Here is a 15,228-nt window from a genome sequence, read left to right as displayed (position 1 = left end):
ACACAGGTCCCTGCGGGAAATGTGTGCTCACACAGGTTAGAAAAGCAACATCTCAAACAAACATCAGAGCTTGCGAACATAGCTGTCTGTTGTAAATGCTGTGGTTGAAGGGAGGTAAACTCTTCCACTGACTGTAGGTCATGGAAGAAATGTGATACCAGAGGGAAACATTCTGAAAAGGAGAAAGGTGAGCAACTTTGTACTCCACCCTAAGGGATCCCAGGGGTAAACCTTGCCAGTTCAGATCAGATTGATGTACCCATTACTCACCTCCATCTTTGAAACGAGTAAGAGTTGTTGTTTGATGCGAAGAAAAACAGAATCAAAAGCCAAGTGGTGTGCCAGCTGGTTGAGGCGGCTTAGGGCAGATCGAGATGAAGACAACAGGTTGTGGTTACTTGTACCTTTTTCCTAACACAGAGACACAGAAAAATATTTACACACAGAAATCATTAAACTGATCACAGAGAAGCTACGTTAACATTCTTAAAAAGGTTTTTATTAGGCCACCCTAATACAAAAGAGCTATCCTCTGCAATGGCACAGCTTGTTTCCTTTGGGATGCCCTATTCCAACCAGTTATTCCAGATGGAAACCGCACACTGCTCCCTGAAACACACAACAAAGATTCAGCATCGCATTCTGGCCACACCAGGCACCTGTAGAGGCTAGATACTAAGAAACTTGCAGAGAAGATGGCAAAACTGCCTTTTACTCAAAGGGCACAACTAACTGATTCCCAGCATGGAATTAAGCAGAAGTTTTACATGAAGGGTACCTATGGAACTTGACTATTTAGCAAAGGTTTAAAGTCAAACGTTTAACACTGAAAGCAGAGCTGTACAAGTTGCAGGTAAAATAAGCACAAAAGAAATCAAAACATTCTGAGGAAATAAGAGACAGAACTCATAACCTTGACTTCACTACTACATGTGACCAATGATGGCAAATATAGCTTAGATCCACAAGAAGATAACTAGAGTCATTCTACCCTGTTCACAGATGCATGCATGAATGATCTTGTAGAATTATATTTCAAAATGGATAGGGCAGCAGAGCGTTAAGTGGCAAAAAAAAGTCTTTAGAAGCCAGTATGTGGGGTCCAGAATTTGAGATGGATCCAACACAATCTTCCCAATGCTTTCTGCAACAAAATCTCCCTTGCCTGAACTGATAAGGGCATGTTCACAAAACACAGCCAGGATCTGGGGAGAGATGGAATGAGCCCAGACTTCCTGGGTTTGGACATTTCATCTCTCAGCAGATCAATCGGTGTCTCTGTGGAAGACTTGGAACATAGCCCATCAAAAGGCTGCAGCTCAGGATGAAAAGTAATCAGGCTGTAGGGGGAATCCAGATCTCATCTACCAAATGTGGGCCAAACAGCATCCTGTGATAGAGGCAGGCTTTCCCAGGCACCAAAGCTACCTTTAGAGTGTAAAGCGTTTCCATAAGGCTGGCATACTCAGACGGATTCTCCTTCAAAAGATAATTGTATTCCTGCCAGGGATTCTTTACAGAGCTCTTCTTTTCTACAGAACTGGTATCCTGAAAGCCAGAAAAACTACAAGGGCTGTAGGAGTCCGAGAGATACTTCCCAGCAGTTGATAAAATCCTGAAAATAAGTACACAAAAGTCACCAGCAAAATCCTCCGAAATCAGTACTGTTGCTCTCATGTTGGTCCAAGGACCAACACTACCTTTATGTTACTTCAAGGGAAAGATTTTTAGAGTATTCATTGGTAGGAGACACTAATTACAGCCTACTCTCACGTCTACTGTGCAACTCAAAAACTGCAAAAATAGTGAGACGAAAAAGAGAGGATTGTGCTCTCAGAACGTCAAGCAAATATGGAACAAACCCAGCCTCCTGTGCACTGCAGGTGACTGTGTCCTACACAAAGCACAGGCACTCAAGTCAGACTAAAGCATTTCATCGTACAATAGGCTGAACAGTGCACTGCTTACAAGCAACAAAAGATCTACGCGCTGCCTGTGCTTGACGCTCCTCAAGTTACAAGGAATCGATCAGTTAAGGCACACCTAGATTCATTTCAGCAAATGATTCATGCCCCATGTCACACGGGGGGTGAGAATCTTGCCAATTTGATCTGGTGGAAAATTCCCTCCTGACCCCATTTGATGCCCAGCCAACTATCCAAGAAAAAGGATTCTTATGACTGTCTCAGGGCACACGACTGCGTGGAACAGTCTGTGACCCATCTGTGACACTTCAGAAGACGGGGAAGGGCAGTGGGGGGAAATCACAGTGGCTCTGCTTTCCCTTCATGGTCTATGCAACGAAAGCACCTTGGGGTTTGTTTTCTTTCAACCTGGTACCTATGTTGACAGCTCATGAATTAAGTTCAGCAACACTTACCTGTTGGCCAGCTGCTGCTCAAAGTCTCCACACTGACGAAGGAGCTCACCACAAGTAGTAATTATCCTGGGAAAGAACAAGACAAAAACACATGTTGTGAGATTTGAGGCAGATAATGTCAGACACTCCCCCCGCTCCCCCCTGGACCGTGGACAACCCATCTCAGACATGTGCAAAGTAATTATAAATGCAATAACCAGCCCACAGGGGACACATCTGTCAAGAGTTAATTTGGCTATCAACTCTGTATCCATTTGATAACATACTGATTTTTTTTTTTGCCCAACAGTCTCATTCACATGCTACTTCTTGTCATCATGGCTAAGGCCAGCTCAGTGTCATTGGGAAAAATTCTAAGAGCTTCTGATACTTCAAGTGATATGACATGCAGTCTTGCTCCAGACAGGGTGGGGAGCCTCACAGCACTTTCTGTGCCAGCAGCAACCTGAAACCCAGTCACTAACACTAATGGTCCCAGCAGCACTGCAGCTAAGTGGGCACAGCCCTGCATTCTGCACTAAGAACTCGTGTAAACTGACCCCAAGTAATTCCCTTCCAACTTTGAAATAAAAATCAGTTCTGAGCTAAGCAAAAAAATTGCCTTTACCGGACAGAGTTTTGGAATGCAGTCCAGTCCTCCTGGAAAAGGGAATCTGATAGCACATCATCCAGTTTACATTTCTTTCGTATAGACTGCAATGTATTTGTAAAGTCAGATGTATACCTGAAATGAGAAATGGAGAAGAGATAAGCACGAGCATAAGAGAATAGGTTGGAGAGCAGCATAACTGCACGTCCCGTGATTTGCTCACTCAGTGCTCTACAAGGGCCAAATAAGAAGCAGAAATATTAAAAGGAGTTCAGAAGAGACACTGTTGTTCCAGTCCAAACACATGGATGTGAAGAACTGATCAGGTACAGCCCACTCAAGCCTACACTAGAAGACAGGGAGAAACTTAGAGTGACAGATACTGGGTGGCTACTTCAATTTGCTGCATACGGGTTACTAGGAACTCTCCACTCCCATAAGAAGGTAGGAGTAAGACATTTTTGTTATCACTACACTAATCATGTCTCCTAGGGAAGACTAGAAAAAGTTTATAAGGCTACTGCTACTATAACATCATTTGGCTCTTACTCCAGGAACACAGTGACAACAATCTCACGAATTTGTTTTCTCAGCTACTCCCCAGATGAGAACATGGATAAAAAGGAGAACATTTTGTTTTTCACCCACCCCTTTTTTTAAAAAAAAATAATGCCCGTAAGCTGGAGGCATGCACACTGCTATGTAATTGCCTATAAAGAAGGTGAGATCAGAGAAGTGTGCTTTCCTCTTCCTTCTTACGCACAGGGCAGCAAGGTAACAGTTTAATTTATAGCTTGTAAGCAGCTCTTTCGATATCAGTAAAGGATAAGGAGGTAATCAGTACTGGAATACTATCTAAGTGGACTGTCACAGAATCCCAGAATGGTCAGAGTTGGAAGGGACCTCTGGAGATCATCTAGTCCAACCCCTCTGCCAGAGCAGGGGCACCTACAGCAGTTGCACAGGACAGCGTCCAGGCGGGTTTGGAATGGCTCCAGAGAAGGAGACTCCCCCACCTCTCCGGGCAGCCTGTGCCACTGCTCTGCCACCCTCACAGGAAAGAAGTTCCTCCTCATGTTAAGATGGAACTTTCTATGTTCAAGCTTGTGCCCGTTACCTCTTGTCCTATCACTGGGCACCACTGAAAAAAGACTGGTCCCATCCCCCTGGCACCCTCCCTTTCAGTATTTATAAGCATTAATAAGATCCCCCCTCAGTCTTCTTTTCTCTAGATTAGAAAGACCCAAGTCCCTCAGCCTTTCCTCATAAGAGAGATGTTCCAATCCCATAATCATCTTTGTAACCCTTTGCGGGACCCTCTCCAGTAGTTCCCTGTCCTTCTTGAACTGGGGAGCCCAGAACTGGACCCAGTACTCCAGATGCGGCCTCACCAGGGCAGAGTAGAGGGGGAGAATGACTTCCCTTGCCCTGCTGGCCATGCTCTTCTTCATGCACTCCAGAATGTCATTCGCCTTCTTGGCCACGAGCGCACATTGCTCGCTCATGGTCATCCGGTTGTCAGTGTCAGTGATACTTTAAGGCAAGAACTTACAGTGAACCTCACTCGCTATGGTATCACAGAATCACAGAATGGTCAGGGTTGGAAGGGACCTCTGGAGATCATCTAGTCCAACCCCCCTGCCAGAGCAGGGTCACCTACAACAGGTTGCACAGGACAGCGTCCAGGCGTGTTTTGAATGTCTCCAGAGTGGGAGACTCCACCACCTCTCTGGGCAGCCTGTTCCAGTGCTCCACTACCCTCAAAGTAAAGAAGTTCCTTCTCATGTTAAGATGGAACTTCCTATGTTCAAGTTTATGCCCATTACCCCTCGTCCTATCACTGGGCACCACTGAAAAAAGACTGCTCCCATCCCCCTGGCATCCTCCCTTTAAGTATTTGTAAGTATTAATAAGATCCCCCCTCAATCTTCTTTTCTCTAGACTAAAGAGACCCAAGTCCCTAAGCCTTTCGTCATATGAGAGATGTAATCTTGCACTTACAGGTAGATTCTGAACGTGAGGTCACTTGTCCCAGTAAGTATGTATTTTCCCACTGAGTTCTACTTTCATCAGCCTAGTTTGTCTTTGTCTTATTCTGTTTTGGGAAACATTTTCCACTCCAAAAGTATTATGAAAAATGAAAATTCAGTCCAACCAGAACAGAAAACAGCTGAGAAAAGTCTGCCATTTAGCCATAAAAAGCTTCATTTTTCCCCTAAGAAAGAGTCACTGCCTGAATGAAGTGGTAGGAGAGGATATCAGATGATTCATATTACGGTTATAGATACTTTCCGCTCTCAGCTGTTTTTCATAAAGTACAAATTCCTAGACTGCAAACCAAATACTTGCTACTCCCTTAGGATAAATGCAGCAGTGTAACTAAAAGCACCTTACTTTGTGAACAGAGCTTTCAGGGCCTTAAGGAGCCCACACACTCCCAGTCCATCAGTGAGTTTAATGCAGTTGTCGATGGCTCCAGAAGCCAGAATGAAGAGTTTGTTGACTGAATGGTTCAGTTCCTGGACACAGTCAATTACTTCCCAATGCTCCTAAATAACAACAACAACAACAAAGTTGAGCCTGACTCTTCTTTTAGTGAATGTCCAGGCATTAAAGACACCTTGTGTAACACATCGTTCTCTCAGCATCCTCCAATCCTGTGACACATTTAAGGGAGAACAATGCTGGTTGCTTCCACCCTCCTGCACAGTGACTGTTAATAACAGTCAGGCTGACAAATCTCATGTTTACCAAGTCTTCAAGGAAAAACAGTTCTGCCGACAACAGAATCTTCCAGAAAAAGGACTTTCCTCCCCCTAGTTTTGCTCTTAATACATTCTATGTAACCTGAAGCAGGTTCTTGGTCGATAGTAATATTTTGGGAAAGTCTTTCTCCAGCAGATCCACACAGTGCCAGTTACTGGAAGAAGGAGCAGAAGAAAGGCGTTACCTCCAACCTTACAGTGCCACTGAAATTAACTTTACTTCTTAAACAAAATTTACTTAACAGTATCAAAATATACCGCAAATAGGAAACACCAGAAAAAAACCCCACTAGAGGAGGAAAGAGAGTAGTAACTATGGCAAAGACCCTTGTATTTAGTAGATGCTTCAAGCCTCTCCCTGTGTAGCTGAACAAAGACTGCTACATTACCAAAGGCACTGCACTGATCTGAATGAGGAGGTTTTCTTCTTCCAGGTCTCCATACTCAAGTTGATAGGGCTTGTACGGACCATACACTGCTTCCACCAGTTCCATCACTTTCACCAGATTCTGCTCCTCTACAAAGAATCAGATGTTTAGTCTACAAAGAGACGAACATGCTACTAAAAACCTTATTTCAAGCAACATGAAGTAGTTCTTCAATTAGAGCATGCTGCCTACACAGGCTTGGAATGTTGCCCAACAGCTTTTAGTCCCAAGTGCACAGATTATTTTTTTTTTCATTTTTTTAAAAACAAGGTTATTATCTGTACCTGCTTCCTAAAACCAAGATGTTTCACCTCAACAAGTGCCTCAAGAAAATTATCACTCACTGCTCCAAAACAGCCTGGGTGACAAAAATCTATTAAACATTCCAGCCTACAGTAGACGGAAGGTACTGAAACCATTTGAGAAGTGAAACACACTACTCCCACAATTTAAAACAGGGGCAATCTTCATTTATCAGAAAGCCTGGTTCATACTTAAAATAATTGACACTAACTCCATTCACTTAGCACTACTGTTTCATGGTATTCATCAACCAGAGCGGAACACAAACTATGAACTCAGCATCTCAGCGCCACTGGGCTGAGCAGGGAGCTGCAAATCCAAACAAAAAAAAAGGTCTGAATGATTATTTTTCAAATCAGAACTGGACACTAGCTGTTATCGCAAAGTTCTGCCAAACTCAAACTAGCAGCAAACCAGAATTACTTTGAATCCCAGATTTAAGAAAAAGCTTTTATGCCCTAAGGACAGACAAGAAACGGTGCAGGTAGTCCAAAGCCTGTGCTATCTCCATGCTTGGACATTTTCAAGATCAGACCAGACAATACCCTGAGCAAGATGGTCTGAACTCATAGCAGACCTTCCTTGGAGCAGGAGGTTGGACTAGACCATCTCTCAAGGTCCCTTCCAACCTGAATCATCTTATGAATCATAACTGAACCCTTCCCTTACATACACATATGTAGGAACTGGTTTGACCCTGTTCTGCTGAGTCACCTGGCCCTTCCATTCTTGAGATATTTCTCTTTCCAAACATCTTACCCCACAGCAAAAGAGAGGGAAATCACAAATTTTTTTTTACATGCAGTCAGATAACAGTTCAGCAGCTGTCTTCCTATTCCATAATCTTCTAGAATTTGACACCGTTTTTCCAAGTTCTTTTTAATCACTGCTATTACGAAACACAAATTAAGCTAAGCCAACGATAGAAAATGACTGACAGGAGTATGCAATCACAAAGACAACAAAAACAGACACAATGACAGTCATACTCCCTGAAATTGCCCAATAATCATAATTTAAATGATCAAGTAAGAATCTGGGTTTAAATAGCTCAAGACAATGTTATGAGGAACCAAACACAGGAAACACAGCATTAGGAATGTTCCATTAGCTTTAATTTAGGATTTTCCCATATCCAGTCTTTGAAGAGGCCCTACCAGATTAATAAAGGACTATAAATAGACAACAGTTCAAGTCAGGCATAAACCTATGTAAATACAGCACCGCACTACTTTGTGGTTTGTGGGAACTATTCATCAAGTCATGACCAAAATGAGATGACAAACATCAAAGGATAACAAAAGCACAGGTTATATTTTGAATCAAACACTGAGGATGCTACTGAGGAATAAACTACCAACAGTTCAGAAACAATATTTGACCCTGCATTTTCACTTGATTAAAACATAAGCCATTAGTAACAGAAAAACTACAAAATAAAAATTAAGAATCCAACAGACACAGCTTTCAAGCAGGTTTTCTCTGGTTTAGTAAGGTGTGACTTAATTTCAGGAAACTCCTTGACTTTTATGCTTTAGCAATCTTTCGCAATGGGTTTTACAGATAGCTTCCCTACAGACATTTCCTCATCCATTAGACAGAAGAAATGCTAATGCTTGTAAAAGGAAAAGTGCTAAATATTATTTACTCTAGACAGCAAGCAAGCTCAGAACAGCTCTGCTTCAGTAAACTCATTCAGTATTGTGTCAATATCTTTAGTGTAAGATATATACACACACACAAAGGTGCAAATGCCAGGTAACTGGTCAATACTGTAGAAGAGATAATCCCTCCTTCCATGTAAAACTAAACAAAATCCCACAATGGAACTTTGCAAAGGAGTTGACAGAACAGAATGACAAAAATTCAGTGCAAAAGCCTTACTCAGGTTTGGCAGCATTGCTACTTCCAGCCCTTTTGCGAAGTGGATGGTGGCATCATAGAGCTCCAGCAGCTTATTCAGCTTGGTTTCTTGGCCTGTTCTTTCCATGGCAGTGCTGAGGCAGACAGGGATGGAAGGCACCAATGCTCCCAGAGTTTGAATCAACAATACAGTCACAATTTCATGGGGGTTCTTGAAAACCTGTGGTAACAGAAAAGGTATTAGCAAAAGCAGTTTATCTCAGAGGAAGATGACAGGCAGCAGTCAGCTTCCAGAGAGAGCCCCATAATGTACAAACCACATATGACCATCTCAGCAAAGATTCTGATAAACTGTCTAACTCCAAACAGAGCTGATACCTTCAGCCCTCCTGAACACATGCTGCTGCTCTGCTGGCAGAAGCAGCCTTTACACAAGCAGCACCACTTCCCAGGGGCAATCGTGCCCACTGTAGTATCCCTTATGCCCTTGCCACAGAGACCTGGGCTCCAGAAACAGAGGGACAGAAGAGGCAGAACAGATGGGTTTGCAAATGGTGTCAGCAGAGAGGCAGGCTGCCATAACCAGGGAGCAAAGAGTTGGGAGAGAAAGCAGCAGCAGCCCGACCTGGACTCTTTCACAGAAAACTGTGCTGGGTGTGTGCTTCTTTCTATTAAATAATTAATACAAAATTACCTATTGGTGAAAGACGGTGATATAGAGATCAAGAAGATGACATTTTGTGCACTAACCAGATCACAGATTCCTCAGATGACATGAGCTCCCAACCAAAAGGGAACAGAAACAAATTTGAAAAACCTCACAAGCGGTAAAAAAACTAAAAGAGGTCTGCTAAGACTGCAGGAACCTCGCTGACCTAGCAGGCAGGACAGCCTGATTACAGAAATCTAGGTCAATACATATTTTATTACTGTTAAAACTGCGCTTTGAATACAGCAACCAAGAATCTAGAAGACAGGTACACATCAAAAACTGAATTCAGCAGAATACAGGCACTAGAGTCATTCAAAAAAACACCTGGCAGAAAAGGGCATTTGAAAATAGAGCACTCTGTTTACGCAGGTGTGTTGGGAAAAAACACATATATCGGTAAAATAGGAAGAAATAGTACTACATCACAAGCCAAATTACTGGTCAGCTAGGCAGAAGCCAGTACTGGAAAGGCTAGAAAGACTAATCAGCTGAGAACTTGATCAACTCCACTAGCATAAAGTGTGTTACAGCCTTTTATTGTGACTTGTCAGCTATTCTTGCTCATTCGCTTTGAAAGGTGGGATCACCACAAGTCTCCTGCAGCAAGGTCACCATGGATACTGAATAGCATGAAAAAGGTCCAAGAATTCTTCAGAAAGCAGAACCAACACAGGAGATTGAGTGACACGAGCTTTATCCCATGTGCCATTTCTCTTTCACAATCTCCAATTCAAAGAATATCTCTAGAATGTAAGCTGACATCTGACCTGTAATTCACATCGAATCATTAGGCAGAAAAAATACATTTCAAGGAAACACTGAGCTCCTTTGCAGTACAGGCCTAGCACTTGCACCAGGCTTCGTAACATGAAGATAAGAATCTCTTACCCTTCATGGATGAAAAACTCTTACAGGCTCAACAATATGAACTTATTTCTTCATTTCACTAAAGGACAATAACTTTTTTGGATCCTAAATTATTCTTCACAGGAAAAACAAGTACACAGACTCCAAGGGGTGATAGCAGAAGCCCACAGATATCTTACAGAGAGTGACATGAATCAGTCCAATATGACCTTGAGGGTTTCCTCCAGGCCAAGTGATAAAGCAATCCAGGCATTTCAAATGTCTTGCAACAGAACACATTTGCAACACCAACAAATTAGATTTAACTTAAGATACAGATGAAAGTGATAGAGCAGCTTTAATGTCAATAACACAGCAACCTTGCTGTCGGTAGAACAGCAGAAATCAAATCTTGTCTGCAAGAGCTGGACAAGAAACAGGAGGGAGGTTGCAAACCCTGTCCTGCATTGATAAGGCACAGAGTATAACCCAAACAGTGAGCACCGGTGAACTATTCTGAGCTTAATGAGAGCGTGCTCAATCTCATTCTCTCCCGTACGCTGCACCAATACTAAACTGTCACTGCACCTGTGTTGCCCACTGAAGTTGTGAGTGCCAGGTCCCAAGGAGTGTGTCATACAGTTCAGTCAACTGGCGATTTAAGCTTAAGTCACTTTGGCAAAGATCCTGCCACACTGCCACCAGCTGCACCTGCAGAGGAAATAAGAACCGTTCTAAGAGGAGAACTGACAGTCCACAGATCTAGCTTTTGTTATTTCAAACCACAAACTTCCCATGCAAAGCACTTTTACAAAAACACAATGCCCACCCTCGCTCCTCTCTCCAGATTTCAACGTAACGTTTTGCTATAATTCAGCACCACAGAAGGAAAAGACTTTCAGCATGAAGCTAGAGGCTTCTTAGTTCATTCAAAGATTTAATTAACATTGGTATTTTACTCATAAAATGAGACTGTAACTGATACCCCCACATCATAGTTGAAATACTTGGCAAGCCCTAGCCTTGAACTTAATCCTCAAAAGTCACAGTCATGAGAGAAATTTGAGGATCAGGTTATGGCTACAGAACTGTCTGGAATTCCAACTTTTAATCTTACCTGAAAAGAGTTTACAGAAGTCAGCAGCTGGCAAGTTGCAGCAATAAAGTCATTGCTGACATAGCCACATCCAAGAAAAGCAAAGCAAAACTATAAGGCACAGAGAAATCAAGCAGAACGCACATATCCTATGTCTGTTGCAGGAACGAACACAAAGCCCTGAAAGCAGAATTACTCTTGAGACACAAGGGGTAACCAAAACTGTTAAGAGCCAGAAAGAGAAGTCAGAGAATGAAACTTGGAAAAGAACAGGTTCCATCCTCTGAACAGGAAAGGTAAAATACATGATGTAGCAGCTCCCCCTACAGTCCATGCCAAGCAAGAATTCAAATTTTTATTCCTCCATATTAAATTATTATCAAATACTTACCTTGTGACATTTATAATAATAAGCAAGAAGCTGGGGCATCCGATCAATTTCAGTGAAGACTTTAACAAACGTTTTTGCCTGATCTAAACAAAACAAAATAATAGACAGTTAACAGTCTCAAAGCTGAGGGTGAGACATCAGTCTAACTGAGCAAGAGAATTCTTCTTTTAAGGAAGTACGCACAATGGCCTGTACAGAAAGACACACTTTCACCTTTTTGCTTCTCTTCTGATATACAAGCAGAACTGGCCAAAAACCCACACTCGAGGAAGAACAGGTAGGAGACACAAGGAAAGAATTTAACTTCTTAACCAGCAAATGTATCTAGTATTAAAGACAGATAAAATCAGAGCAATTCCTAGAAGGGAATAATTATATTCCAGAAACAAGCCGCTATCTACAAAACTAGAACATGCATCACAAAGTCCTCAGCTTTACTTTCAGAACTCCTCAAAACGATACCTAAGGTAGCTGCCTCTAGACTGACTAGTGGCACAGCTAGCTCTTGCACGCTTTGAAATCCAAGTTCCTCAAAAGTCTGTTTTGTACTGTAAGGTGGACAACTATAGTTCTATCCACAAAATACATCTGGGCTTAGAGAAATTAGTAATGAGACCTTGTTTTTCAAACAGGACCCAGAAGGCAGATAAACTAGAACACTACATAACTTGAAGTGTTCTTCATCTGTGGAAGTCACAGAATACAGACTCTCTGGGGATATGTTTATGGACTCGTATTACATTTACGGGAGCTGGACTTCAGGAAAACACATGACTTCAAAGTAAACAGAAAAATTCTCTTCAATGGGAAAAAAGCCCGTGTCTCCACATGCCCAGAACAGATTTTGAAAGAAAAGGCAAACAGTGCTTAAACTGAATTATTCTGAACACTATGCCCAAGCAAAGGACCTCGTACCAGTAGACCTGCTGCCAGAAGCTTTCTTGCGCCTATATGTCTTCTTTGGTGGAGAACTCACAGAGCATAGGAATATTCAATTTACTTGCATCCTAAGCAGAGAAAATATTCCAAAACATCATGCTTTGTCTTGAATTTGCCCGTAAAGGATAACACGCTGCAACACTAGAAAAAAGGCATGGGACCTACAATGAAGGTGATGAGCACAATTCAAGAAAAAAGGAGGCTGTGCAAAGAAGAAAAGCCAGATGAGGAATGGGACAAAGAAGAGACACATCTATGCAAAGGATTAAGCACACTTTTAGAAGCACAGCACATAGAGCTTCTTCCCTCCTCCACTCCCTCCAGCTGTCTGCAGTCATGCACTGTGGTGCCTTGCCTTTACGTAGACAAGAATTCCACAGAGCGCTGTGCAACAAAAGCACCGCAGACCCAGATTCTCACCGGGACCTGAAAGTGCACACAGATGAGAAGCAACAACCAGAACAAGTATTTTTCAGAAGCACTGTGACAGTAGGAGAGGGAAGGAGGAGCACAAAGAATAGTCCAAAAAATCCAATCTTCTAAAGGAGAGTTTATAAAACAGCTTTTACAAGTAGTAAGGAGTCAGAACGTTTCCAAACAGATTTTCTTCATGATTACAACACCAAGCTGTAGGAGAAATGCCCAGTAGCCCTATGATAACGCAAAACCATAGGTCTTGTGCTTACTTGAGCAGCACTTCCCACTTGGAGAGCATCCATGGCACAACTAAACTATGACAGCAGGGCAGCCCTGCCTCAGCACCTCCATTTCACCCATCTACGTGGCCTATAAAACCAGCTCACATTTTCCTTAATTCCTATAGTGCCCACAGGTACACTAAACTGTAGGAAAATCAAAGATGCACTGGACCTCAGGCAGCTGCGGAGCACGTAACATTTCATGGCATCTGGCTCCACCAGAAAAAGCACACAACCCAGCACCAGGAGTCTTCGGGACATAAACTCCCCACCCAAGCTACATTTTACTTTTTAAAGACAATAAACTCTGCACTGATAGTAAATGACACCAAGAGTTACTGACCTACAGACTGAGAGTTAAAAGCAGCAACAATCTGAGGGCTGGCCATGGCCTCTAGTCGGTTCTTCAGAGCCTCAAGATGCACGCACTTCTCGGAGTAATCCGGCGTATCTACAAGCATAGCCAGGCTGCTCTGCATACTTGTTAGTTTGGCTGAAATCACAGACACATCCTGCCACCAGGGAAAGGCAACCTTGTTAGCAAACGTGACCTTAGAAAGCATTAATACCTGTTTCATAATGACATTTTACAAACAGGTTCATGTTTTAAAGTCACTTCAAAAAACTACTTTTAAACACTGTTTCCTTGGAAAGCTGAAGGTGCAAAGACCAAAAAGAATAATGGGTTACCTACCTGTGTTTTAAGAGTCTCTTCAATGTCTGCACTTAACGTGCTCCATTTGTCTGCTTCCTGAAGTGACTCGGCAGCCAACTGCATTCTAGATTTCACTCGGTCAATCTCTACCAGGACCTGAAGGAAAAAAAAGAATCATGTTGCCCATTGAAACAAAAGATGACTGCCAGAAATTTATTATGGGAATTATTTTTGGCTGGAATTTTAAAAAAATGTGTGAAAAAATTGTGCCATTACAAGGAGGAAGGAGTCGGTTGAAAGAGCTACAGATGTTAAATCAATTTCCAAAGTCAAACAACAAAAGGTAAGTTCGAATTCTGGATTTGTACTTTTAGTATCCACTTTATCTGAAAAATGCCACGCACCCCAGCTAACAGGGCAGAAATCTGGGTAGAAATTAGGGTTCCCAATCAGGTAAGAGCAACTCTGAAACATGATGAGCTGTTCCTCAGGAAATGTATATTGCACTAGTCTGTGTCATACATACTTTTCTGCTATTAACTTTAAAAGAAGACGTTTTGTCTGTCTTGAGTTCACAAGATTGTTTAATACAAACAAATCTGGAAACTTCACAATTTCACAAGCTGCAGATAAACACTAAGTAAGACAAGAACCTACCTGCATTGACTGAGCTGTGTCTTCTTCAAATTTCTTTATATCCTCTTTAACAAGGATCATTTGCTCCTTCAGGAATGTTGCCTCTTGTTTCAAGACTTCCACTTCCCGGAGGACTCTGGGCATGTTCTGGAGAGCCTGATGACTTGTTTCTGCAGAAACACCAAGCAGCACAGTGAGGAGGGCCGGAGAACCCTTGCAGCAAAGAGGGAATATAATCTTCAACACTTGGAAAACACCACACAACAAAACTTTAGTTGTATCTTTAAAGTTTAAGTATGTACTTTATCATAGAACCATTAGGTTGAAAAAAGACCTTTAAAATCGAGTCCAACGCTTAACCTAACACTGCCAAGTCCACCACTAAACCACGTCCCTAAGCACCACTTCTACACGTCTTTTAAATACCTCGGGGGGTGGTCACTCCACCACTTCCCAGGGCAGCCTGTTCCGACGCTTGACAACCCTTTTGGGAAATAAATTTTTCCTGATATCCAAGCTAAACCTTCCCTGGCAGGGGCAGCTGTTTCTCAGTGTTTAAAAGCGATCTGGCAGGACACAGAGATTACAGAAGCGCACCAGCCAGTACTACAGCTGGAGGAAAGGTTAACTGAAGTAACAAAACCCACGACGGATCCAGCCCGACACGTTTACAAGTCGGCAAAGGGACCAGGCGCCTGGCGATGGAGCCCCGCGGCCCACCTCACCTTCCACGGCGTTATTGACCTCCTGGATGAAGAGCTGCAACTTCATCACCAGGGTAGCGGCGTGGGCATCCACCTTCCCGGGAGCTTCTTGCTGCACGGCCCGGAAGGCCGCGTTTACCCAGCTTTTCACCTCAAAGTCATCCGACAGGAACCTGGAGAAATCCATCGCCGCCGCCGGCGGCCACCCACCGGGGATAGGCCC

The 15,228-nt window shown here is 42.8% G+C and overlaps 1 protein-coding gene across 1 annotated transcript in view; it reads right to left on the bottom strand.

Annotated features, from left to right (window-relative positions):
• Positions 1 to 15,192, bottom strand: part of COG7 (component of oligomeric golgi complex 7) — a 21,802-nt gene extending 6,610 nt beyond the window's left edge. Inside the window, exons 1-13 of the mRNA XM_009894765.1 lie at positions 15,027 to 15,192; positions 14,323 to 14,471; positions 13,705 to 13,821; positions 13,354 to 13,522; positions 11,374 to 11,456; positions 10,475 to 10,597; positions 8,350 to 8,548; positions 6,124 to 6,251; positions 5,364 to 5,518; positions 2,988 to 3,104; positions 2,381 to 2,446; positions 1,429 to 1,615; positions 271 to 411 (exon numbers count right to left, since the gene is read on the bottom strand). Of these exons, the coding sequence (XP_009893067.1) occupies positions 271 to 411; positions 1,429 to 1,615; positions 2,381 to 2,446; positions 2,988 to 3,104; positions 5,364 to 5,518; positions 6,124 to 6,251; positions 8,350 to 8,548; positions 10,475 to 10,597; positions 11,374 to 11,456; positions 13,354 to 13,522; positions 13,705 to 13,821; positions 14,323 to 14,471; positions 15,027 to 15,192 (1,800 nt within the window). The remainder of the gene's footprint in view (positions 1 to 270; positions 412 to 1,428; positions 1,616 to 2,380; positions 2,447 to 2,987; positions 3,105 to 5,363; positions 5,519 to 6,123; positions 6,252 to 8,349; positions 8,549 to 10,474; positions 10,598 to 11,373; positions 11,457 to 13,353; positions 13,523 to 13,704; positions 13,822 to 14,322; positions 14,472 to 15,026) is intronic.
• Between the last annotated feature and the right edge of the window lie 36 nt (positions 15,193 to 15,228).

This window comes from Charadrius vociferus, unplaced genomic scaffold, assembly GCF_000708025.1.
Source record: "Charadrius vociferus isolate BGI_N301 unplaced genomic scaffold, ASM70802v2 scaffold600, whole genome shotgun sequence".
In the NCBI taxonomy this organism is placed as follows: domain Eukaryota; kingdom Metazoa; phylum Chordata; class Aves; order Charadriiformes; family Charadriidae; genus Charadrius; species Charadrius vociferus.
Note: the sequence above shows the minus strand (reverse complement) of the source record. Positions and strands in the feature narration are given on the sequence as shown.